At 39.2% G+C, this 27920-nt stretch overlaps 1 protein-coding gene across 1 annotated transcript; it reads left to right on the top strand.

The window, feature by feature from the left end:
• The first annotated feature begins 12004 nt into the window (after positions 1-12004).
• rab11fip2 (RAB11 family interacting protein 2 (class I)) lies at positions 12005-25791 on the top strand. The gene is made up of 6 exons (XM_028603699.1): positions 12005-12200; positions 13026-13627; positions 17599-18005; positions 19943-20288; positions 22136-22208; positions 24419-25791. Exons 2-6 carry the CDS (start codon positions 13272-13274, stop codon positions 24641-24643), a joined length of 1407 nt encoding a protein of 468 aa, XP_028459500.1. The 5' UTR covers positions 12005-12200; positions 13026-13271; the 3' UTR covers positions 24644-25791.
• The last annotated feature ends 2129 nt before the right edge of the window (positions 25792-27920 follow it).

Raw genomic sequence — 27920 nt, 5'->3', positions numbered from 1 at the left:
CTAATCCACTCAACAAGCGGCTGAGATAATTATGCATTTCATAAATGATTAGCAAAATACAGGAATATTTAATCCCTCTTTGCATTGATGTTCTTTAAACAGCTCTTAGGTACACCAGGGCACATGATGAGCATCAAATTGGCCTTTCATAGCATATTTGTGGCAAAAGCCATGTTTGAATGTGACTTTTTTTGCAGGCATTAGAATGAGGTTTTTAACATATTTATAATTGAAAATGGGTGACTATTTACAAACAGACGGAAAGGCTTACAGTGCACCGTGTTGTTATCGGAATCAATTCAAATTTAAGAGATTAGCTGTCAGGTGTGCCGTCAACATATGTGGATTGAGTTTGTTTCATATATTATTGATAGTCCCAGTGGAGCCAAACTGGAAGTTTTTCATGCATTCAATTTGCCACATGTTCATTGATAAAGACTCTGGTTTCCTTTTTCTTCTAGTGATTACCTACTCCAACACGTTGTGTGTGTGGTGTGTGTGTATGCATGCGTGCGTGCGTGTGTGTTGCACAGGTAACTGTGGTATTGTGGGAGCTTTTGTGAATCACACACCTAAGCTGACTTAAACATTTTGAATATAAATGTCTCACCTTAATGCTTAAAAATACTCCGACAAAGACGAGATCTACTAAAATTATCATTATCCATTGTCATTTTATTATCAAGAAATTACAGTACAGTTCTGACTGTGTACATCACAAAAGGTCATGAGCCTCAAATTGCCAATCAGAGATGTCAGCTCTGCTTAATGTCATCTGGGTAACCTTTTGTGGTTGATATGACACAAAAGAGACAATACTTCAGCATTTCTCCATCACAGACCTTGACCTTTGTTGACACATTACATTGCAATGTAAAAATGATTTTTCCCAATTTTATATATATCATCACCTCACAGTAGTAGTATGAGGACTTTAATTAAAATGCACTTTCCTGTGAGACTAACTGTTTAGAACGTACGCTAAAACACACCACAAAAAGGTGGTGAACATGCCAAAGCTGCTACGATCACAACATTTGGAAGATATGTTAATCCATGTGAAGATGTAGTGTGTGAAGATTAGAAAGTATCGGTGATGTGTCCCGGAGAAGAATAAGGACAAGAGGAATGATTGACAGAGCAGCAGTGTGTCTGACCTGAGCCAGGAACGACTCCAGGGAACAATGACCAGATACCTTCAGCAGACACTGGCGAGTCTGAATAACACACACTCTTTAATGGTATCACCATTCTGCTGCAAGACATAAACACAAAAACAGGCATTAAACATTATTTTTTTTCTTTTCTTTTGGCGCTTAAAATTCAGACTTAAACAATGCGTTTCCAACTCTTGATCCCCACTGCTACCGAGGTGCTGACACCCGTGATGGCAGATCATGGCAGGCAGCTATCATTTAACCTGACAAGACATCCATAGTGTAATCTGTGAAATGGGTCATGATTGTAGCTGCTCACACTTTCTTGGCCTTTAGCACAGTGAATACAAAGGTCAACTATTTGGGCATGTATTACCCACAGCTGGAGGAACATTATCTTTTCATTCATGGCCTTCCTGACATTACGCTTCCAAGGAAACATTTAGGGCCATATTTTAGCTTTTTGGTATCAATTGCTAAAGCTATTACAGTGTAATTATATGCCTGCAACTTCTATGAAATTGTCCAGATCTCCATCTCATTTCACAAACACAATCCTTAAAGGTTTTTGGGAGATTGCCATGGGTGAAAACATAGGCACCAAAATCATCTATCCATTTTTCACATTATGTATTCAGATGCAACACTTCAGCATGCACTGTATTCAGTACCAGAGGGCCAGTCGGATGACCCTAAGCAATAACTTATTTTATAAGAAACAGTTGTCAGTGGATTTTAATTTATTACCTACAGATACATTTTTAATATAAATACCAATCACTCAATATAGATGAAATAACTAGGTTTGTTTTGGAGCAACCACACACGTGCACACATTTAGTCTCAATCACCCAGGTTATTTAATTACTATTCAAACAGAACAAATACATTTTGTACTAGATTTTGTTAAAATTTTACTCTTTTATTTTGGTGAACATTTAGGCTGGGCTGCTATGAATGGACATGTCTTTATATATCAGTATCTGTTTGTTATTTTCATCTGTAAAGTGAATTAAGTGGTTTTTAAAACAAACATAAGACCCTTTTATGCTGTTTATTTCTTTGCAAATTTGTTTATTTGTTTATCTCAAAAACTACTTTACAGATTTCAGATTTTTTTTGGGGTGGAAAGTTTGGGCCACGGGAAAAAGAACAGGTGATTAGATTTTGGTGGCATTTTAAAGCCCTTCGCCTGTTGGCTCATGAACTCCTGATCAGTGAGACTTAGGAATAAAATACTTTGTTCCCCTTGGTTCCTTGGTTCTCTTCCTACATATTTCCAATGTTCAACAAATTTGTTACATATTAGGATTAGCCCCCAAAATAGTTATTCACATGCGTTTTGATATGCTATATTGTAATTGGTTGCCACTCCATGGCCTATTTGACATAAACTACCATATGTGTTTAAATCACTGTGCAATTGCAATGAAATTAAGAGGACATGTGTACATCCGAATATAAATACCTATTTATTATTGTCATTACTTCTGTAGTTCCAGTTTTTAGCTGCACCGGCTCAGTGTCCCAACTAAAATCATTAAAGTTAACACAAGTCTGACTTTGCCATACTGTGTTAAATGTTTATATGTGTGAAGAAAATGTTAATTTGATACTTAATATAGGCAAATTGCTATAAAACTGTGCAGACTGAGTAGCTGTGTGGGATGTTTATCCTTGTAGAAACTGGTAATAAGCTGATTCCATTCTGCTTCTAGCTTTGAAGACTGGTAAACATAATGATATACAGTATATCACTTGTTTTTTTCTGTAGGGCTATGGTAATACTACTTTATACTTTATAATTTTTTTTTTAATGTGCTGTCTCTCTAAATGCAATATTTGTTTTACATTTAAATGTCTGACTGCTTGTTAAGTTAAGATATATAAACATAGATCCTATTGGCTATGCAAATGCCCACACACCATACATTCCACCGTTTTATAAAAATGGTAATCTGGAGAGACTCATTTAGAGCATGTTCTACATTCATTACTTTAAATATGATTAATCATTCAGCTAGCAAATTCAATTGCATTTTTATTCTGACGATGGGAAATTCTTCAGCTGCAGGGTTTAAAAAAATATAGTAGCCCATATGTTTTTTTTTTTCTATTGATAAAATAGCATTGACAGGGATTGGAAAAAAAGCAACATTCTTTCTCCAACATTTTTCATCTGTGAATACCCAACAGGCTGGACTAAAGAAATTCACACAAGCCAAGAGAGCACAACATAATGCATGCACCATGTGCGACAAAACCACCAATTTCTTTTGGACATTTGCAAGCCCTCTACATGGATTATACGAAGATATAAGGAGTTGGAAAAGGCCTAACCTCTGTTCTGCCGTTCCCAATTCATTCAGAGCTGACAGTTTTCCTTTTCTCTGTGAACATGCTCTTGTCATTAGCATGCCTCTGAACTTTGCCTCACAATGTCTCTTCTGAACAGTCCTGATGAATTATTTCATCCTGGACAGGGCTGACTGCGGGGCATACACGTGTGGGTGCTTCCTCTGGCCTGGGTAGAGTCTTTTCATACTAGTGCAGGAGGGACACCTGTTCCCCTGCCCCGCTAAACATGACCTCAGAGTGTGCTGCTGACATTAAACTGTGCATGTAAGAAAGCATTCATTATATTCATTATTATATTCATTCATTATCTCATAGAGGCCTACGGGGACACAGTAAGGCTACTATCTGTATTTCTTTTCTTGCGTTTATAGACTATAAAAGTTGTGTCTTTAAACTAGTGCTGTCAAACGATTAAAATATTTAATTGCGATTAATCGCATTAATGTCATAGTTAACTGTTAACAAGTGTGTGCGGCGGTGTTGTAGTTTTTCTAACGTTACTTGTTGTTGCAACAGCATGTGAAAAAAACTTCAAAGTTTGCTAGGCCAAAAAGAACGTTAATCTCGCGATAAAAAAATGTACGCCGTTAAAATGGGTTTGTGTTAACACCGTTTACTACTACTTTAAACAATCACGTTTTCTAATTAAAGTGACTATATGTAACTTTTAAATGTTTCTGAAACTGTAATGTTCCATCTGATGATCATAAATGACTTGTAACAGCAAACAAGAGTCATAAATGATTTACGACTCCAGGGAACAATGACCAGATACCTTCAGCAGACACTGGCGAGATTGAATAACACACACTCTTTAATGGTATCACCATTCTGCTGCAAGACATAAACACAAAAACAGGCATTAAACATCATTTTTTTTCTTTTCTTTTGGCGCTTAAAATTCAGACTTAAACAATGCGTTTCCAACTCTTGATCCCCACTGCTACCGAGGTGCTGACACCCGTGATGGCAGATCATGGCAGGCAGCTATCATTTAACCTGACAAGACATCCATAGTGTAATCTGTGAAATGGGTCATGATTGTAGCTGCTCACACTTTCTTGGCCTTTAGCACAGTGAATACAAAGGTCAACTATTTGGGCATGTATTACCCACAGCTGGAGGAACATTATCTTTTCATTCATGGCCTTCCTGACATTACGCTTCCGAGGAAACATTTAGGGCCATATTTCAGCTTTTTGGTATCAATTGCTAAAGCTATTACAGTGTAATTATATACCTGCAACTTCTATGAAATTGTCCAGATCTCCATCTCATTTCACAAACACAATCCTTAAAAGTTTTTGGGAGATTGCCATGGGTGAAAACATAGGCACCAAAATCATCTATCCATTTTTCACATTATGTATTCAGATGCAACACTTCAGCATGCACTGTATTCAGTACCAGAGGGCCAGTCGGATGACCCTAAGCAATAACTTATTTTATAAGAAACAGTTGTCAGTGGATTTTAATTTATTACCTACAGATACATTTTTAATATAAATACCAATCACTCAATATAGATGAAATAACTAGGTTTGTTTTGGAGCAACCACACACGTGCACACATTTAGTCTCAATCACCAAGGTTATTTAATTACTATTCAAACAGAACAAATACATTTTGTACTAGATTTTGTTAAAATGTTACTCTTTTATTTTGGTGAACATTTAGGCTGGGCTGCTATGAATGGACACGTCTTTATATATCTATATATAACAAGAGTCATAAATGATTTAGGGCAGGTAGACGGCGCTACAGAGCACACATTCTGACAGGTCACAGATTTCAGCTGAACACCGAAAAAGCCTGTTTTAGTGAGTATCCAGCCAGGTAAAAGGTAGCAGGAGATGTCTTTATATTGGTATAATTGTATTTGAATTTTATTTTAGAAGTTATCTGCTGTAGTTATGGCTGATACTGGGGCAGAGCTATCACAGAAAAGAAGGAAATTATACGAAGAACAACTAAAAGCTAAAACGGAAAGTGAAAGACAACGGCAAGATGGAGACGCAATTACGGCATTGTAAATAATTAAAAAAACATCCCAGAATTGGCCCTCAGGTATGTAATATGTATATTTCATTCATAAAATAACTTTACAATGCGCAATGTGGTTATACGCCAGTAGCCGACATTAAATTACATCCACCTTCCATTTAGCGCAGAGGTTTTATTTCTTTTAGTCCGTGTTTGTGTTGGCCTACTATTTTCTTTTCCCTTGTCCCCCGGTAGTTGTGTAAAGCGTCCATGGGTTTCATAAAATGTGCTATATAAGTTATTACTACGGTGGTTGCTACATCGTTGGTTGCTCGTGACAGTGACAGTGATATCCGGTTTAGCTACTTAGATGCAGCCAAAGAAGGCTTAGTAACCTTATGCAACACTTGAAAAGCAACGATGCATCTGTAACGTATTCTCTTATTGTAAATGAATGACTTTCTGTCTGAGCAAAATATTCATCGCGACTATATGACCTCTCGGTAACGCTAACGGAGTATTCTACAGTGGGCAATACAGCACCATAAAGAAAACGACGCGTGTGGTAAAAAGAATACCGCTGTTGTCCAAAGGGGCCGCTAGAATCAACACAAACTGAAAGTTACATATCGCCACTTTAACTGTCATTCATTTCTGATGAGTTGGATGGGTGATTATAAAAGACTTGAGCTGTGTTTTTTGTGACATATATTAGATGTCAAACTTGGGAGAAAAGGCCAAGTTTTTTGTTTTCAACGTAAGAAGTTATATGTATGTCTGTTTCACCTCTAGAACAGCGTTTTTGGTGTCTTACAGTGAGCTGGGCACTTATACAGTATATACTTTGTAAATGGCACAATAATATCACTAGGTGAGATATCCGTAATCCGTAATATGTAATTTTAAGGTGCTTCAAGGGAAGATGGGATACGAAATCCCTCCAGCATGTTCGGAGACTTTTATGGGTCTTCTCCCAGTTGGACATGCCTGAGATATCTTCACAGGGAGGCATTCTGATCGGATACCTGAACCACCTCAACTCCTTTCAACTTCACATTGAAAGGAGCAGAGGTTATGGGTTGGGGGAGGGTGGGGATATTTGTTCTGTTTCTGTGATGTATAGGCCTAAGGTTTTATGATGTCTTAAAACCTGTACTATCATGATGAATTTCTACCTGTATATTATCAATAAAAAATTGATCACAAAAAAAGAAAGGAGCAGAGGTTTTATTCAGAGCGCCCTTACCCTTTGCCGAAGAGTGCGCTTATAGACACCCTCTAAAACCAAGCTCATACCGGCCGCTTGGGTCTTTGAACTCATCTTTCAGTAACTATCCAGAGCTCATGACAATAGGTGAGGGTTGAAACTGGTTAATGTCCTTCCACAACACCTACATCATTGCTGTTGCAGCACTAGAGCTTAATGTTTTATTTTTAAGATTATTTTATGGGCATTTTTTAGGCCCAAAAAATGATGTCCATTTCCTTCTGCTTTCTTTGTGTTGGAATTTTAAACTCCAGTGGTTTGATGAGGACTATGGTTAACTGCTCCTTTTTTTTTTTTTTTTTTTTTTTTTTAAAGGGGGGAATGACATGCAGCAGAGGGCCAGAGGTCAGAGTCAAACACGCGGTCTCCGCGTTGAGGAGTGAACCTCTATATATGGGTGAATGCTCTACCAGGTGAGCTAACCAGACGGCCCCACAGACCTTCATTTAAGCCTCAGTGTTGAACAAGATATGTCTCTGAGCTACTCGAATTTCTTCACTTGGGGTAGCAACATTTTCCTAACCAAGGGGGTAATCAAGTTTCCAGCAGACCATAGTCTCAAGTTTGGAAGTGATGACCCTCGTCCCTATCACTTCATAGTCCTTCATGCTGAGCTGAGGGGGGACTTTGTCTCAGGAGGTAGAGTGGGTCGTCCACTACTCACATGGTTGACAGTTTGTTCCCTGGCTTCTCCTGTCCCCATGTCAAAGTGTCAGTCGCCATGGGTGTGTCGCCAAAGAGTTCTTTATCTGTTAAGGTAGAAAAGCACTTTATAAGTTCAGTCCATTTACCATTTATTAACCCAATAAAACTACATCACCAAAAAATACGGACCTGAGGTCACCAAACTAGCTGCGCCTGCAGCCTCTGTCCAAGACAATCTCAAACAGAATTGGGGACAAGGCACAGGCCTATACCTAGTCTAGATCCATAATGTTCCATTTCCGGGATTGCTCCGGTGCTGCAGGAACTTCCGCCGGATGCATGTCTTTTAGCTGATGTCCATTTCCTTCTGCTATCTTTGTGTTGGAATTTTAAACTCCGGTGGATTTATGAGCACTATGGTTAACTGCTCCTCAGATCTCTGCAGGGTAAATCCAGACAGCTAGCTAGACCATCTGTCCAATTTGAGTTTTCTGGTGCCTGACTAATACAACGTACACGTTCCACCAAAACAAGTTCCTTCCCGAAGCAATTTTGCAGCGGCTCCGTGCGGCACATACATGACGATTGTGATTGGTTTAAAGAAATGCCAATAAACCAGAGCATGTTTTTCTCCCATCCTGGAATGCTGCGTGGACTAGCCAGACCTTCCTCCGCAGAGTGTCAAGACTAGCCTATACCCACTGCTGAAAATGCAGACACAACAATCGCTCTGGTCATACGAGGACCGGATGCAGCCCGGCTTCCACAACACACCCGGACACGCTGTTCTGCAAAGACAGGAAAATTATTTTGCACAGCTTTGCTTTAGTGGTACAGTCAAATATGGTAAACCAAGGAGAGGGAGTCTTGTGTAATTATTGATTGCAGAGTAGAGATCTGTAGTATGGTTGACATGCAGGAGGAAACACCTCCTGCACAAACAAACCCGTGCTAATTGGATGGTTAGATTCAGAATTAGTGGGATTTTTCCTTTTCTTTTCGTGTTTTATTGATAAGTTTTGGGATCTGATGAGAAATTCAATAAATATTATCAAAATACGCTGCAGCTTTAGATTTCCCCATTGCTTCTCTAGATGTTCCTACTCTGCACTTGCTTTTTTGTTTTTAAAATGAGTCACTAAACAACAACACGTGGAGCTCATTGACCAGCGAGTTGTGGATGTTGTAGTTTTTTTGGTTGCACTTACTCTTTTTGAGGTTACGAGGTAGAAATTAAGGCCTTTAGGGAGTCACCGAACTGACATGTTGCCCCAGCTTAGCTGCCCTTTTTAGCTCTGCTTGTCACGCTGCAGTCGCACATCTGCACCTATATATCAAAGCCGTGCACAAAAACATTCCTGAGAGCGAAGCAGAGGTGATTTGTGTGCCTTTCTCCTTTTTTTTATTAAAATTCATCTGTGATCTAACTGTTCACTCGGCTAAAAGCTATACCTTTTAAATCAGTCATCCGTCCAGGACTTAGACCTGCACCACATTAAGACCAGCACTGACTGTGCCTTATGCCTCTTTCATATATTTTCTCTTGTCCTCAACAGATGGACAATCTTGCAGCCAGAGATTTTTTAAAGTGTTTAATAAATGTAATACAACCTATCTAGTGTTGGAGAAAGGGGCCTAAACCAGAACCATGTGCATGGAGTGGATGGCGGCCGGCCGTTACGGGCTACAGCTAATATGGCTCAACATGTGGACCCGGCCATGCCTGCAGGTTCACTTACATGTCGGACAGTTTATGACCTTCAGTGTTATTCCCTCCGAAAGTAGACTGGGTCCTAACATTACTACTCTCTAATTTATAGCGTGATGTTCTGACTTTATATGCACCAATGTATTCTCTGTAGAAGAGAGTAATAAAAGGATACAAGTGATGTTGGAATGCAGTGTCTTTCATGTTTTATCTCACAAAAGGAGCAGTACAGTGGTGTTACGTTCCTATAAAGAGTAATCTATGAAAGTGTTTGACTTATTGTCAAATTAAGGAAGAGTGTCATGACCCTGATGGTGTATATGGATGCCTCTGGTCGTTATTTCATTCAGCTCAACCTGACACTGCTAACTAGAGATGGCCCGATACCACTTTTTTGCTTCCCGATACCGATTCCGATACCTGAACTTGCGTATCGGCCGATACCGAGTACCGATCCGATACCAGAGTGTCATATATTTCATTATGTTTTAACAGCTGTATACTACTATTCCTGTACGGGTGCGATGTGATTTCTATTTTTGTTGTCAGTCTGGCTCAGTTAAACTCTTTGTGAAACATGAACAAACACAAACAATGAATGCCCCAGAACTTTCTTTTATTCTCCAGTTTGACAGTCAGTTATAACGGAAAAAGAACATAAATAAACTACTTTAATGTAGATTTTCTTTAGGGCTTTATTACGTGGTATCGGATCGGTGCATAAACTCCAGTACTTCCCAATACCGATACAAGCGTTTTAGGCAGTATCGGAGCCGATACCGATACTGGTATCGGAACATCTCTACTGCTAACCACAACAGATAATAAAATATTCCTGAAAAGGAATGTAAGTAGTGATGGGACTGCCTGGATAAATAACAAACACTTGGAAGTCAATAAGGAGCTCTGCAGTGTGAATACATAAAACACTTGAAGTATATTTTATCGTTAGACTGGGAAGCCTTATCAGATCTCACCTTCAAATTGTAAACAAAATATGGACTTGTTACAGTCTTCGGGGTTTTGCTTGTCTTCAAACTTTGTCCCTGCTGGCCACCATACACCCAGGCGCAAGAGCCAGTCAAATCTTCGAAATGCTGTCTGGCAATTTTATTTCGACCCATAGCTAAGTCTGTAGTTACAGACTCACGCTGTGGAGCCACACTTTGTGCAAACCAACAAAACTTTATTTTAAATTCTAGTATTTGTGTGAGTAATTTAGATAAAATCCTCTGTCCTTTGTCATTTTTTATAGCAATATCTATATAGTGATACAGTGAATTGTCTGGAAAAAAAAATTTGAAAAATTTTCTTCAGGTACTTTGTTACTTCATCACACTGGAACTATATATAAATAAATAAAACAGTCCTACAGTGCTCACTGATTCACAACATTGTCCACATAGCCTATAGGAAAGGCATAGATATTAACGGTGACAAATGGTTGATCAATTTGTATCATCTAAGAGTTTATGTCATCATATCGCCAACCTTAAATTCGTCTTTCCAAAAATACCAAATATGTCTTGCTGATTTGGGGGGAAATGTGTATAAAAATGAGGCACAAGACATCTAGATTATTAAGTGGAGCAGGCATAAAAAAAACAAAAAAACATGGCACCTTTGATTTCAATAGTTCAGTCTATGTGAACATATAGCTACTATGAAGAGTTGGAACAAGCTGGTACAGTTAAACCTAACACTAGATTTTCCAACATTATGGCTATTTGGGGAAAAATAAATAAGAAAACTGGATGTGTAATGGTCTTAATGGAATTGTATTTTATGATGAAACATAAACCTAAAGTGTGTTAATTGAAATAACATTTTATAAACATACCGTTTGTGTAAATGTATTGTCATTACATTTTATATAAATTATTTCTTTGGTTAAATACTGGTTAAAATACTTGTCTGGTGAGAAGAAGTTTTTACTTTACCAATTAATTATAGCTGAGCCCCAAACCCAATTTTAAACACTAACTGTGATATCTACAGCCTACATTGCCACATCATTTTATAGCTACAGTTACAAATTGGCATTGTTCTTGTATTATTCACCTAACGTTTATACCAACAGTTAATGCAAAACATGAGGGTGAGATCCTCAAATGAATAAAATGCTATCTGACTCACATTTTTGTAGGCTACAGCGTAATATTTCACTAAGCCTTAGCATTTCATTCAGAGATGTACTCTAGATAAGTGCAATAATCTCAGTTTGATGGATGGCCCAGCCGAGCCTCTGGCCAGTGGCGTGTACACACTGCACTGGTTGCGGCAGAACGATAAAAAAAAAAACATAGGCAGGTGTGTTTGGTTAAGATGCACTTGTCAAGTGGGGTGACAAGCATGTCTGTGTTCATTCAAGTGAACTCCTTATCTGCACCTCCATGTCCCACTCATGAGACAAAAGCACTTCCCATGTTTGTATGATTTACCTCTCTAAAGTGCATCCCCGGGCGCGCGCACACACACACACACACACACACACACACACACACATGCATGCACATACATAACGATACCTTAAGGGAAGTGTCAGTGTGTGTTAGTTAAAATAGCCTAACTTATATGGCCTCTCATGCTTACCTGTTTACAGCAACTCAACACGGACAGCGGAACACATCATTTTCCTCTTTTTTCGCATTTATTTTCTTCTCTGTCTTTCTTGTTGTTGTTGTTTACACATACTTCAATATTTATCACAATTGTTTAAGTTTCTTATCTACATTTTAAAACCTTAGTAGCCGCAGTTTGTAGTGCGCGAGCGTACGTGCGTGAGCGCGTGCGACCCGTATGTGCGACCACCGTTTTTTTTTTTTTTTTTTTTTTTTGCTTGAACTTCCACCGGGGTGAGGTGGAAGTGACGTCAGACTAGGAAGTAATGCTCGCCGCTAGCCGACAAGCAGAAGTGAAAAGCAATGGATAGCAACAGCAGCAGGAGCAGCAACAACAACAACAACTAACATTAGCTGGCATATTCCTCAGGAAACATCACATGAATGTATTTGTGAAGCCAGTCTCTGCTGACCTGCAGTGCTGAATGTCCTTCTAAGTGTCGATGAAAATGACCCCGAGGTAAGCGGCTGTGTGTGATGCTCTGTGTGCTTGCTAGCTCAGTAGCTAGCCGTATACAGCTAACGTTATCCTGCAGCCCTAACAGAATGTAACAACTATAGTAAAGCTCCATGTAAACTCCATAAGTCAATATTGCTTCGTAGTGTTTAAAGTTGCTTTAACGTTTGAGTAGACCTTAGTAGTCAGTTGTCAGTTGAATAAGAGCTCCGTCTGTTTTGGCAAACCTGTGGAAAGATGCTTACCTAAAGGTAAAATCCACCCTAATAGAGTTTTCTTGTTACGTTAAATTTGTGAATGAAACCCAGTCTTATTTCAAGTTCAACCACAGAGACACATACTTTAGAGATGAGACATCTAGAGATAAGACCTGGAGCTGCTCAAATGTAGTGAAAAAGACACTTTGACACTTGACTATGGGTACGTATTCTTATTCTCAGTCTGAAGCCCTGTATTCAAATGAGATTAATTTGGAGGTAATATATGAAACAATCACACCATCCTGAGTCAGTCACTAAATCAGTGAACAATGAACCAGCACCAAAATGTTTCATTGTATGAGATAATCAGTTTCTTGCTACTCCAGCTTAGGGAGATCTATTTAAATGTACTGTGGAAAACCATATAGCACAATTTAACTGCTGTTTTAGTCTATATATTTCTTGTAATTACTTCAATATCGCATGTTGGTGCAAGTGATGGCTATCAAAATTGGCTGAAACCATTAGCTGACTTAATATCAATGTTCCCTGTACACCCACATGAGTCATGTTATGGTTCTGGGAAAGACACTGACGTTGTTCTGTTTCTTTCTGTGTTTTATTCCAGATGACTCAACAGTGGCTTGGACATCTGTAATTTGACAAGATGAGACTTGCTCAATTTGTCAGACTTGTCATTGCTTGTAATGATCGCAACTGTAGGCACATATACTGCACCGACATGGCCAATAAACTATAGTGAATTGTGTTTATTACTTTTTTTTGCGTTTTGCTATCAGACTCACTAAAACACTAACTACATACATTATCATTTAGTTTGTTTTGAATGGCTTTCAGTTGATAACCAGTGCTGATGATGTCACTGGGTGAGCAGTCTCAAAAGTGGTTTCCAACCCATGTCCAAGCCACTGTTCTTCAAGCAACCGGTTTACAGCCCAAGGGCAAAAATGGCACCAATGATGCCTACACTATCATCCAGCTGGGAAAAGAAAAGTACTCAACATCGGTGGCAGAGAAGACACTTACCCCTGTCTGGAAAGAGGAAGCCTCCTTTGAATTACCTGGTTTACTTTTGGAGGGCAACCCAGAAGTATATGAACTCTGCCTTATAGTGATGCATCGGTCCTTGGTTGGGATGGACAAGTTCCTGGGTCAAAGGTCCATCAACCTTAATGAAATCTTTGACAACAAGCAACGGAAGAAAACTGAGTAAGTATTATATATTGTAGATGTAAAGTCCAAGATCTCACCTCAAAGCGCATTATTTTACAAGGCATTCATTTAGATTTGCGTTGATTACTGTTTTATTCTGCTGCCGTAGGTTTCAAGCAGAATTATTTCAGGTAATGTCTGTACACCTATTAACATGTGCAAACCACCAATCCAAAATGAGAAAATATCTGCTCCGTTTTATTTACTCCAACATGTTTTGGCAATGTGCCTCCTTTGGATTATCAAGGCAGCATAAAGTGAATCAGTGAAAATAAAAAATGAATTTAAGGCAACCAGTGTGATACCATAAGTCATCCATTTGTCATTGCAATGCCATTAGTTGACAATAGTACACCCACTAAATGTTGCAAAACAACTTAGTTAGTAAGTAAGTCAAATTTATTTGTATAGCACGTTTCACAGATAAAAATCACAAAGTGCTTCACAATAAAATGCAATACAACACAAGAAGTCACAATACAAGCAAATTGAAATACAAAAAAGTAATGACCAGGATTTTAAATTGAATTCTATACTGGACTGGTAACCAGTGAAGTGCTGCTAAAACAGGCGTGATGTGTGCTCTTTTGTTAATGTGCATTAAAAGCCTTGCAGCAGAGTTCTGAACAATCTGGAGACGATAACGCTGATTCTTACTCAGAAAGTAAAAAGACTGTTACAGTAATCTAAGCGTGAAGAAATGAAAGCATGAATGATCATCTCTAATTCATCCTTAGTGACAAGTGTTCTTAACTTAGAGATATTTCTCAGGTGGAAGAAACAGTTCCTAACTAATAATTTAGAGTGGTGATCCAACGACATAGCTGAGTCAAAAACCACACCTAAGCTCCTGAGTCTCGGCTGGACAGACAAACCTAAGTCCCCAATATGATGTTTTATCTCAGGTATACGACTTTCAGGGGCAATAATTAGAGTTTCTGTTTTTTCTGAGTATTTTAGAGCCACAGTAATATCCTAATGAGAGAATACTTTGACAGTGTTCTAATTAATATGTGAAGGATGGAACACTAAAGTACCTTTTTTGGAGCTTCATGTATACCTCATAAGTAGGAAAGTATAAGGAAGTATCTTATAATCTTCTGCATTAGTTTGTGACGTAATTGACTGGGATGAGTCTTCTGTATTTGAATGACTGAATGAAAGTTGAATTGTCTTATGAGTAGTATCTGTATTTAACATCACATGTACAGTAGTTGAGCTCTTTTATATGCAATACTTTTATAGCATTCACATACTTTGCGACTCCAGCTCACAGTCATGCATCAATGTGCTGCTGGTGAGGACTGGACATTTGAGAGGAAGTGGAAAATATTTGCAGAACCATTATTCCAGTCATATGCGGATTACGGCATGGATAGACTAAAATAGTTATTTGTCACATTTTCTGCACGTGTTTTTGCCATGTCAGGCTACACATAATACCAATGTTTTGTGTGTTATATTTTGTGCTCTGTTCTCAATTAAGTTGATGACCTAACTCCTGTACACCACATGATTTTAAATACTTTTACATTATACTATATACTCTTTAAGCAGTTGTTTCAGAAACACATTTTATTAGATGTGTTTTAATTTAAAGAGCAGACTTTGTTTTATTTTAACAGTAGGTGAACTGGTCTAACAGAAACACCAGATTTTTTTCTTCTTCAGTTTTAAACTATCTAACACAACTATTACAGACAACGTAGTACGTTTGTGCTCAGTTAGAGAGCATAGGTTGAACTTTTCCATATTAATGACCCTCTATTGTTTGAGGCTTACCAATGCATTTTCCTGCCCACATTGTTGAGAGATTATTTTTTAGCTTAATCACTGAAATGGTGAGCGGCAGTTGGCCTTATTGAAACTAGTGGAGCTGGCTAAACATGTCTTGTAAGTCACTCTTATACATACAATTGTTTTCAAAGGTGTGAATGGAGTATGACCTCTTCTTCACATCCACAGAGACCTGGGTTTGAATCTTGGCCTGTTCAGTAGAGTTTACTTCATTCTCCATGTGTTTTAATTTTGTCTGAATGCTCCTGAGGCCTTCCTCAGCCCAAATTGAATGCAAGTCAGGTGAAACGGAGACTCTAGATTGCCTATAGGCCTGATATTGGTTGCCAATAGTGGGTGTCTGTCTCAACCCTTTCATTAACAGGTAACTTGTCGAGGCTGTTTTCCAGCACAATGCCTAGTGCGTGCTTGGTTAAGGTTTGTCCTCTTGTGAAATTTCGGTATAAAAGGGTTGAGTAGATCATCCATAAAGATAGAATAAATTAAACCAACATACCATCATAGCTTTAAGCTGAACTTTAGGGTATTGTCCCTTACAAGTTCAGCACACACACACACACACACACACACACACACGTATTTTAACCCCACATTAAGCAAACAGGAACAGAATAACCAAACTGGGTCTGGTGTTAATTAGCTCACTGCACATTTCAACGTAGAAAGACATTAGCACACTTCCTCTTTGCCCATCAGTTGGGAGAATCACAATATGTTATAATCAGTGTGGATGGGTTTTATTTGTTTTAGGGGCCTGAGCAGATGCACCTCGAGGCTGTGCACTTTTATTTAGCAGAGGTTCTGTAATGGATATGCTCACGTTGCTTGTTGGCCTAATCCCACACTGCAGGCATACTTGACAATGACGCCGGGACCCTCGATACTATATCCACACTCCACAGTGGGTCTGTGTTCACCGCAGCCCATCCGCAATGTTTTTGAACTGACATATTGGGGAGGAAAGCCCGTCTTGATATCTGAGTAGGCAGCCCATAATTATCGCACACCTGTGTTTGTTGATTGTGAGGAGTTTCCCAGCGGTCCGGGCCCGAGTGGGAGGATTGTGGTTCCAAGCACTGGGAGGTTTATCTTGGCCTTGAGACACACGTGAGGTGCAGCCCCGGCCCCACGGCAGCGGCATGCTGTGGCTGCTGATCAGACTGAGCACGGCGCGCAGCCTGGGAATCGGACCCAGCAAGGCCTTTCATGACTGGGATCCTTAGCCACGAGCTAGACGGTTTAGAATAGCGTTCAACAGCTGAGGTTTTTGAACTGATCTCTGATTTCATGCTGGAATTCAAGGGATACTACAAAACTCCATGTGGGAAAAAAAGTATCATTAATTATATGAGAACAAAACAATGTTGTGCAAATATGTCTTAGAACAATTCATTTTATTGACCAAACTGCACCATGAGGTGCGTGAGTGCAAACGCTTATACAGTACTGTATATTGATGTGACCATAGTTTAGAATACACCCACAGCATTTCCCAGAGAGTTGTTTTATCCTGATGCTGGCTTTGTCACAAAGCCCTATAACACCAAGGATATGTCTCATTAGCATGTATGAACTGTTGGGCTGCCCTGCGACGTGGCTTTGCAATTTCCCAATTGCTTGTCGTTGCATTTCTGAACAAAGGCCAGATTTGTGCAAATGCCACTTTATTTCGCTCCGAGTGAAGGCATGAATCCCATTACTTCCAGTTGAAAACAGCAAAGAGGTTAAACAAATAGGAGACCAAAAGCAGCCTGAAATGGTCCATATTATTCAGCAGCAGGCTATTTCTTATGTTCAGTTAGCAAAGAATAATGTTTATCCTCTGAATGATAAATTGTATTCTCACTTGTGTCAAAAGAAGTTCAAACGATTTAAGCCCCCTGCATTTGCATGTCTCTTTTGGATTAGTCTGCTCAAATTAGTCTTTTCAGTGATGTCCACAAATAAGTAGGTAGAGCACATTAGAAAGAATGTGGGCTATTTTTTTTCTTCCTTTTGTCGTATTGTTTGATAGTGTAAAGACTTTTACCACATTCAGACTTTGTATACCTGTCTTTCTGAATTATGTTGAGTTACGTGTAATCAACTCAGGAGATTTTCATAAATCCTGCTCTTTTTATATAAATTGTCTCATTGAATTTGCTCAGCCTAAGCTTCCGCTCTCATTTTAGCTGGTATTCCTTGGAGTCCAAGCCGGGGAAGAAGAGGAAAGAACGAGGCCGCATTCAAGTCAGCATCCAGTTCATAAGGAACAACATGACGGCCAGCATGTTTGACCTCTCCATGAAGGAAAAGCCCCGCTCGCCTTTCTCCAAACTGAAGGACAAAATGAAGGGTCGCAAACATGACGGCGGCTTTAGTGACACATCGTCCGCCATCCTGCCTCGCTCTGCCATGTGCGACTCAGAGCCGAACCGTCAGTCCTTCGCCCCAGAACCACAACCCCAGCCTGAAACCAAGGTCAAGAGACCACTACTCACTGGGGCCCATAAACTCTCTGCAGCCCATTCTATGTCCGATCTCATTGGGACTCACTTTCGGCCCAAACTGGATTCCATGAACTCCATAGAAGAGAGTGGTGAGGACCAAAGCTTCTATTGTTTTTTTCACTTTAGATTTTTATATATATATATATATATATATATATATATATATATATATATATATATATATATATATATATATATATATATATATATATAAAAAGCATAACACCAATCACATTTCTTACCAAGTGAAGTCACTGCTAACTTATCATATTCATTATACATGTATATTAATTTTCAAGGATGGAGAACAGTGGCACAATTAACAGACCGTTACCGTCTCTCCAAAGTTTCAGCTATGTATGAAGGATAAAAGCATTCTCAAGCACTAAGCAGTGTTATAATGATACTATTTTGCATTGTGGTATGTATGGTGTCTCTTAACACAATGTTTTAGTTATCTACGTGGTCTAAATGATCTTATTCTTCTTGTGTGACTGCCTTACTCTTAACATGGGATGCTGTTGCAATTTCTAGTGGCCATCAGCAGAGGTCGATAGAAGTCACAGAGCTATAGGGATTTATAAATATATTTACAGTATAAGGTTTCTAAACCTTAACTAAACTAGATATTTATGTAGGTCGTTCATATCAATTAGACCTTTATTGATATCTGTTGCTAAGCAGTAAAACATTGGCCTCCTCTGTCCATTAGTTGCTGTAGCTAATGCTACAATATTCACGATTAGTAAACACATAACATGGGAAACAAGCTCGTAATGATAATCATAATAAAAAATGCTGTTTTATTTTCTGTGCTAAAAAGCCATTGGCTTCTCACGTATACTGTACTGCATTGTGTAGCAACCAAATAGGCTGAAGGATGGATAAGAATGGGCTTTAAACGTCTAACTTAAATGTCTTAAATAGCACTTAAAATCTTTATCTGGTGATGTCAGGTAATGATTAGCAACCATGTTATTTGCTAATCAGTGGGATGCAATGTGATCACTTTGTGCTGAAGCAGTAAAATTCATTCTATTGTCAAGGGGAAGCTGCAACTATCAGAACTGTCTGATACTCATGACCATCAACTTAACTGTTGTTATCTAAATTTACAAATAATCGTAAATGGCAAATAAATAAGCCAATCTCCACTGCACAGCTATCTGAGGCAGTTACGTTATGATCATTTTGACTTTATCAAGCTTCTTTGTGATTATTCAGATTGGCGTGCAGAGGAGGAGAACTTATCCAAAGTAGGAGGGTAGGAGGGATAAAATTGTAGATTTGGAGGGTATAAATAATATAACAAGCTGTCCTTTCTGCTCCCTGTGAACAGTTTCTTTTGTGGTGTGGTATTAGTTGGAAGAGCCACCAAGACCAACTTGGAAAATAACATACACTACCAGTCAAAAGTTTGGGGTCACTTATAAATTTCCATTCCAATCCATTATAGACAGAATACCAGCTGATCGGAGTGGGTGGCTGATCTTTAATGCAATATCTACATTGCCCATTATCAGCAACCATTCATCCAATGTTCCAAAGGCACATTCTGTTTATTAATCTGGTATCATTTTAAAAGGACTAACTGAGAAAACCTTGGAGAACCCTTTTGCAATTATGTAAGCACATAATGTATTCTGAAAACTGCTGCCCTGGTTAAAAACAAACAATTTGCAACTGATCTCAGCTGGTATTCTGTCTATAATGGAGTGGAATGGAAATTTCTAAGTGACCCCAAACTTTTGACCAGTAGTGTAAGTAACTTGACTAAATACTACACAACACAAAGTGGTGAATTTTACAGCTTCCTTTTATTATCTCTGTAAAAATGTATAAGGGTTTAGGAACAGAAAGCAACCATTGATCAGTTTTGAATGTAACCATTCTAATGACATCAGATCAGTGGTATTGGCCAAACCAGATTGGATCGTTCCAAATTCTGTCACAGATAGTGATGTGCGTAGATACGTACGTCATAAGTTGATGTCCTGCTTTTGGTTTCTCTTCCCCGGGAGTACAGGCGGCCCTCATAGGCGTTCCCAGAGCGAGGTGCCAGGCTACCAGGACGGCGAGGCACACAGTGACCCTTTCACTGATATCACTGACACCCTGCCACAGAAGTATGCCACGCTCCCACGCAACCGCAACCCATTTGAGGGGGAGCACGGGCAGCTGTGGGACCGGGCAGAGCGGAAGGAGAAAAAGGAGAAGGTCAGCCTACTGGAACGCGTGACAGGGAAGAAGGAAGGCCGCAAGACCAACAACGATGGGCGTTCGGGCAGCTCTGGAGATCTGCGTTCCCCCAACCCCTTTAGTGGAGACACGCAAACAGACACTAACCCATTTATCTCCAACTACAAAGCCAGGTAGTTTGTTTTTTTGTTCATAAAATTCCACTGTCTATGCAGTAGAATGGCGCAAACATTTTTGAAATTGGTGCTCCGTGACCAGAGAAAACGGAGACCTCTCGTGTTACTCCCAAAGAGGGCACCAAAATATGTTTCTGAAAGTATTTTTTGGCGAGAAATAGGCAAAACAGTAAGAGAAAATAAAAATACTTAAACGATATACCGTTATTACCGTTTTTACAAGAGATATAAATGACCATGAATACAAAACATATGATATTACAGCCACCTTTTTTTTAGAAAATAATTTAGCATACACAATCTTTCATAATAATCAATCAATGGTAAAAATGTTGAGTATTCATTTTTCAATACAGCGGAACATATTCTTCAAAACAGAGCTTAATTAGATCTCTTTCATCTCTTCATACGACTCGCCCGAACTCATTTTAAAGTCAATCTGCAGTGGACCTCAACACATCCACCCCTTAAGGACCTTTTCATTTGTTCTCAACTACGTCTGTTCTTTAAGAACAAATATAATCCAGAAGACGTTACAAAAAAAATGGCTTAAAATCCAATTCCTCATTTAGCCCTCTTGGGCTTAGAGTGCCTAATTTAGAAATATAGAATCCTTTCTCATGAGGGAGCAACTTCTGTAAATGTCCCTCTCTCTGGTTAACATACATGTATAACAAATGCTCACGTATATTTACGTATATTCTTTTTTGATTTGTCCATCTCACATCAACAAACATTTATGAGACAAACGGCAGCAATTCTTTGGTTTGGTGGTGTATTTTACCAATATCAGCCGTTTGAGACTGTGTGACTAAGAAACAACTTGGTAACTAACTTCCTAATATGTTCCACTGAAATAGCCATTTCTTCCATGCCTTGAATTTAGCCTACTTCCATGTGGCTAGAATCTACATTCAGCACCTGTACAGCAGAGATTCTCATACATTTGTAGCATATCACTCCCGTATGTTTTTCATCATATTCCATAAATTGTCTAACAATCCCAAAACGTGACCTTGCAACCCCATGGGACAACCACTGTACTACAGGATATTGGTTACAGCATTCCCATAACGTTTTGAATACTTTGTTGATTGAAATCTACTATATGATGGACCCCCCTTCTCTCTCTTGCTCTCTCTCTCTCTTTCTCTCTCTCTTTCTTTCTTTCTTTCTTTCTCTCTCTCTCTCTCTCTCTCTCTCTCTCTCTCTCTCTCTCTCTCTCTCTCTCTCTCTCTCTCTCTCTCTCTCTCTCTCTCTCTCTCTCTCATATATTCTGTTGTCAAGTATTGTTGTTTAAACATTTCTACCGAGCCAGTTACATCTATTTCAGAATCAGAAATAGATTTCAGATTCAGAATTTAGAATATTTCCTGTGTTACTTAAAGAGTTGGTTAGCGCTGTGGCTAAATTCTGGATTATCAGAGTGGAAGGTGTCATTAGTGGCTCTTTAGAGAGCCTGGGCTTGATAACAGAGCCCTCTGAGCTATAGTAATGAGATCCTCTGCAGAGATAGACCACCCAATTAACCACTTATCTCTGTAGGCACTAGTCCATCATCTTTACTGCCGCCTTTGTCGTACAGTAGCTCGGTGGTCATTTATAATGTGGTGCAGGCATACAAAAAGGTAGTTTTAAAGTATATTATTTATTGATAAACTTATTCATAGTTGTAGCAAAAACGTGCCATAATGCATTTCTTATTTCTTGATAAGCTATGTCAGTCAACATTAATATCCAAATTTATAGAGGTCTGTATTCAGTGAGGTGGTGATTGTTATACCCAAACTCTTCACTGCAAAGCCTCCGTGTGAGAACTGACTTTCTCTGTGATTGCTTCGCAGGGATAAAAAGTTAACAGGAAGTGAAGACATCACGTTTGGCCATAAGAAGAAGGACATCCATGGCAAGAAAAAGGTAAGACAGACAGCACAACCCTTCTTGTAAAAGCAATGGAAAAAGTCAGGTGAAATTGCACGTTGTTGGTTTTGCCTGACGAGGATTGAGATGAAAGAAGACGAGAGATGACCCCAGCAGTTGTAACGGTGTCCTTACTTCCTGTCTAGTGTCATGCAGATTTTTAATTGAGAACTCTTCACTTATATTTGACATGGCAGCTGGTGACATTGATCTCCGAGGCCTCTGACAATTCGAATGTGCCATTCAACTAATTAGCTGCTGCACACATCAGTCATCACATCTGATCTGATCGTAATTTGAAGTGGTGTGAAATTTCGGTCTGTAATCACAGTGGTGTGTTGCGCTTATTCCATAATTGGAGGTTTTTGTTGAAAAAAGGCATAGAAATGTGTTTAGTTTTTCTTTTTAATGATTACTACATTATTTCTACATGTTTTTGTTGGTATTTAGTTTAAATTCTTTTGCATTTCTGATTTGAGGAAAAAAAAAGGTCAAATTTGCAGACTATTACGCAGCATATTTGGTATTTATGAGGGAGCAGTGGGAGCAGTAGCTAAAGTGATGCCTAAATGAGAAAGAGAACGCTGATAATAGCTTTCCTCACCTTTCTTTGTGGGTGTTGAGGGCTGTCGGTATCCACACATGTGCCCCTGTACATGCCGCAGTGCCTTGCAGAAATGGCAGCTCCCATTTCCTCCGCTTCAAGGCCCTAATTAACCACACACAGGGGGTGGGGGGTTGGGGCGGGGTAGTGAGAGATTTCAAAGGACTGAGCTTTTAGATTCTCAAAGCTGAGCTCATTAGAAACTGTAATGACACAATTGGAGAATGCCAAGTGTGCGCCTTATCTTCTCCTCACTACTGATCGCAGAAAAATGGTCACCATTACTTTGCCAATTCATGGTCATTTCCGGGCCTTTGTCACCAGCCACTAAAGCTCCTGATTATTATGCTGCGTGTGTCTGTGTATGTGTGTGAGAGCACGAGCACGTGCACGTACACATGCTTGTAAATGAAACTAACATCCATATGGCTGTCCCTTCTCTTATTTCCTGTCAGATGGACTTAAGTGCAGTATCTTTCACTGAGATGCCTTTTTTTTGTGTTTTGTGTGAGGAATAGGTTACCGAGATCTGTTCTCGAAACCCTCCTTACATTGGACATTTAATCTCGCTGGCAAATATTTCATTTTGGTTTGTGTCGCCCCACAGTAGCCTCTATGCTGTTAGAAGCGATAAGATACCTGGTAAGCAGTCCCGCTCCAGGTCTTTCTGCATTGTCTTTGCCCAGCAGTAGAGGCTTGAATGGTGCATGGGAGTGGAAGCTGATAAGTGTGGTATTTTAAACAGGGTGAAGGCTTTGCTGCTCTATCCGTTCGGGGGAGGATGCCCAGCACTGAAGCGATAAAGTGGTCCCTCATTAAAAACGATTACAGCTCCTCTCGTACCCGCGCAATATGATCTGCACATACCGTACCACACTGCTCCATCCAAATAGGTTGTCCTCAAAATGCAAAGCTGGGCTTGGGTTGCATCCTTATTTTGGTATTTATTAGCCTGACCTTTAATTGCAGAAATATGCAGCCTGGTATTCACCTCCCCCCTCCCACCCCCTCCATCTTTATTGTGAAGTTGTGGCAGGCTTGTTAGTTTTTGCCCAAACTGTCGCTAGTTCTCTCGAGAGGTTATGATGCTTCAGACTAAAGTAAAAGGAGAGCACCTTTTGTCAAGATGTTAGCTGATTGCTGCTAAGTCCTATTAGAGCAGTTAAACTGCTTTTGATTCTCATTATAAACACTGTTACACAGTATTAGATCATAACATCTGCCATATTATTCATTGACATGTCAGTGCTAAATCCCTTTTGTGAACAGTCTCATCCTAACAACTCTCAATTAGCTTTTATTAGCAACAGAGAACAAGAGATAAACACAATGACGGTTTATGTCACGTTAGGCCAACACGTCTAATTAGTCTATTTTCTCAGTCACATTGTGAGCGAACTTAAGGGTATCTTTACTCTTGCTTCTGTTATCAGATGCTGTCATTTAATAGAAGATAATTCAACCGTTTTAGTCTACTTTTACAAGGATCTATGTCTGTGTCTACGCAAAAATATGGTCATTATGGAGCATGTAACCTCAAAATCTGCTGGGGTTAATAGAGCATTTATTTTATATTTATATATTATATGTTTCCCATTTTCAGGAGGTGAAACAGGAAAGCGTGGCCGCCTACAGCAACTTGTCCTTTGAGGAAGTTGTGCAGGAACTCATCAAGCAGAAAGAAGTGGTGAAAAAGAAAGATGCCCACATCAGGGAGCTGGAAGACTACATCGATAACCTACTTGTGCGCGTCATGGAGGAGACGCCGAGCATTCTACGGACACCATATGAGCCAAAAAAGAAGGCGGGTAAACTTTCTAAAAAGTAGAAAGAAAGACACAGGATGAAAAAGTTACTAATGAGGGTTTAGCATGCATCAATATCACGTGGTAAAATAAGTGGGAACAAATGGGCTTGATCAAAGCCAAATTTCTGATTTGATTTATGTCTTTGCTTTAGAACATTTTTAGTCGAGGGATGTAGTTGTTTTTTATATGCTTTTTTTTTCTCTCCAATGTTTTGATTATTTTAGTACACAGGTATTTTGCCCTTTCTGTTTAGCATTCCTATATTTACATTTTCAAATTACTTTATGAATACTTGCCGCGGTGCGTTTTTAGGTAGTTAAACAGGATCAGCATCGATTGATTCGTGTCCGATCAAATCCATATATTTTTTGAAAAAAGGTCCGGTTTAGCTATGTTTGTATGCACTTGTGAACCCACGGAGGTCAGTTGCACAACCGGCCGCCATCATCTGCCCAGAAGCTGTTGAGGTGCAAATGCAAGCCAACTTCGTGTTTACCAGATGGCGTAGTGGCAGAAAGACGGTCAAGTGGGTGATAAGCTGAAGCTGTAGTCGCTGTGTGTACACTCAGTCTTACACATACACAAGTCTCAAACTGGCCACCTGAACTACGAAACGTGTTCAGCGGCGGCAGCATCCGCTTTGTTTCCGAACCTCTTCTGTGCTACAGACATGGACGAACTCTTCCCTCCTCCCCAACAGCCTGAGTGATTCATGGGTTTTCTTAAAAACGACTGGATGACCGTTACGGTAAGAAGCTGCTGGAGTATCTGCGAGTCTGGTTTCTCTCTAGCTTACTGAGTCATGGGATTTCTTTTTTTCTTTTTCAAAAACAATGAACAAATGTACTTTGCTGTTATCAGTTACTGACTTTTTATTCTTTATTTTATTTGTGATGACTATCATTTAAGTATCTCGGACCAAGGGTCTCAGTCACTCACTGAACGTGATCATTTTACTGACTTTAAGTGCAATAATCATAACTTGAGTATCTTGCTTTATATTCTGCTGGTAATGTTATTGTTTACATTTAATCACATCTTTGAGTCAAACTCGTCTCTTAATATTGATTTGATTCACTGGAAAAGCCTGGAGGTCTGTGTTCCAGCCTCCACCGATTGACCAGCCTTCATCTCCTTCAAATACTTTTTTTTTTTTTTTTTTTTTTTTTTTTTTGCTGAAGATTGTATTAATGGTACTTATAGCTGCACATGTGGATACATGCTGAACAATCTTTATTTACAGATGTTTCACATCATATTTGTAAGGTACTTTATGGTTAAAACGCTACTGTATCCCAATACCCCCTCCCTCACCACCCTTTCTACTGTATTAACACTGTATAGTTAGTACAAATAAAATAAAAAATCTCATTGATAAGTATTCACGTATTAAAGGTCCCATGACATGCTGCTTTTTGGATGCTTTTATATAGGCCTTAGTTGTCCCCTAATACTGTATCTGAAGTCTCTTTCCCGAAATTTAGTCTTGGTGCAGAATTACAGCCACTAGAGCCAGTCCCACAATGAGCTTTCCTTAGGATGTGCCATTTCTGTGTCTGTAGCTATTGAGGAGGGAAGAGGGGGGGGGGGCGGGCGGGTGGCCTTGACCAACTGCCACTTTCCTTGTTTGTAAGTCATAATGTCTCTTTCTCATGGGTGGGCCAAATTCTCTGGGTGGGCAGAGAAAGGGGAGGTAACCTTCCTCCTCATGATCTCATAAGGAGAAGATTCTAGAAGGCAGAGCAGGATCCCCAGGGCTCGGTTTACACCTATCACCATTTCTAGCCACTGGGGGGGACCATAGGCAGGCTGGGGGAACTTTATATTAAAAAACCTCATAAAGTGAAATGTTCATGCCATGGGACCTTTAAGGTCTTACCAATACAGTTTTACGTGTAATTACATCTGCATTAATATCTTTCTGATTACCTAGTCACAAATGAATTATGTACTGTGCCTCAGATGTTTTGTTTTTTTGGTAACATCAAAACAGTCCAAATTCTAACATTCACATACAGTAAGATAAGTACTAATGATGATCAGTCCTTAATTGTTCGAGGTAAACAGCCAAAGAGTGTCATTCAGGTCCCAAATAACTGTTTGACAGCCTCTGTCAGAAGCTGACTGTCCTCATTTCACAGTTTCATGTCCTGGCATATGTCGTCTCAATCTGTGATGCTAATGTCCTAACAGCATGTGTTGTTGTTGTTGTTGTTGTTGTTATTGTTGTTTCCATGTTAAACTCATCCATTCTGTGAATTTAGCAGTTTCTACTAAACGAAAGCTGATTGAGCTACGGGGCAGCTTTTGGATCGCACTGCTGGTACTAAAATGACCACTTAAGAGGTTAATCTCAAAAAGAGGCCAATATACCTGTGCTTGAGCTAGATGTTCAACAATCACTTACGGATGTTTTGGTTTACATTTTTAATTGTTTATTCCTATATAATGGAAAGCAGCTTTGAGTACAGTGTTAAACACGCTTTGTATTATCGTAGTAACACACATTTGAAATGTTCTATCAAACTTCGTTATCAGATGATGATCCACTTTTGTCCTTTTTGCTGGTATTATTTCTGGTATTTATATCTTCTTTTTTTTTTTTTTTTTTTTTTTTAATTACTTTTCAGTCTTATACGATATTTGACCTTTACACTGTATGATACCAAACCCCAGCTGAGTGCTTACACTGGATCTTTGGAATGTCGACAGTCAAAAAAACAAAATAATTTAAGTTCTTCATGAATGTTACACCTTGTTACGTACTACTTTTTTAATGCTGCTGCGAACGTAGTTGCTTCATCTGACTTGAAGCCAAAATCTCTTGTCAATGAATGTATTCTGGTTGGCTTTGAAATACATAATTCTGAAATGTATAATCATATACAGTACACTAACAAGGCTATTTGAACCTTGCTTGCCTTTTTAAAAGTATTTGGTGTATCCAAAGAGATCATTTCATGTGGTCCCCCGGCCCGCGTCTTTCCTCTATTAAGTCTGACAAAACTCAGACATCTTCGTTATGGACAAGAGGTTATTGTCGCTTGTCGGTGCATATGGTTTTTTGTGCGCGATGATGTGACACAGATGTTAGGTGAATTCCTTTTGTATTGTGAGAACGGTTATTTGATGTGCATATGTTTTGTGAAGCCAAACATGTTTGTATCAGTTCATACAATGAGTATTATGTGATACTGATCAAGAAGATATGTGGATTAGAAGCATCTTCTCACTGATTGCCTTCCTACATCTGCTGGAGTGTGAACTCTCATGTTACAGGCTTTACCAACTGCTTTA

This window comes from Perca flavescens, chromosome 17 (genome assembly GCF_004354835.1).
Source record: "Perca flavescens isolate YP-PL-M2 chromosome 17, PFLA_1.0, whole genome shotgun sequence".
Taxonomy (NCBI): Eukaryota; Metazoa; Chordata; class Actinopteri; order Perciformes; family Percidae; genus Perca; species Perca flavescens.
Note: the sequence above shows the minus strand (reverse complement) of the source record. Positions and strands in the feature narration are given on the sequence as shown.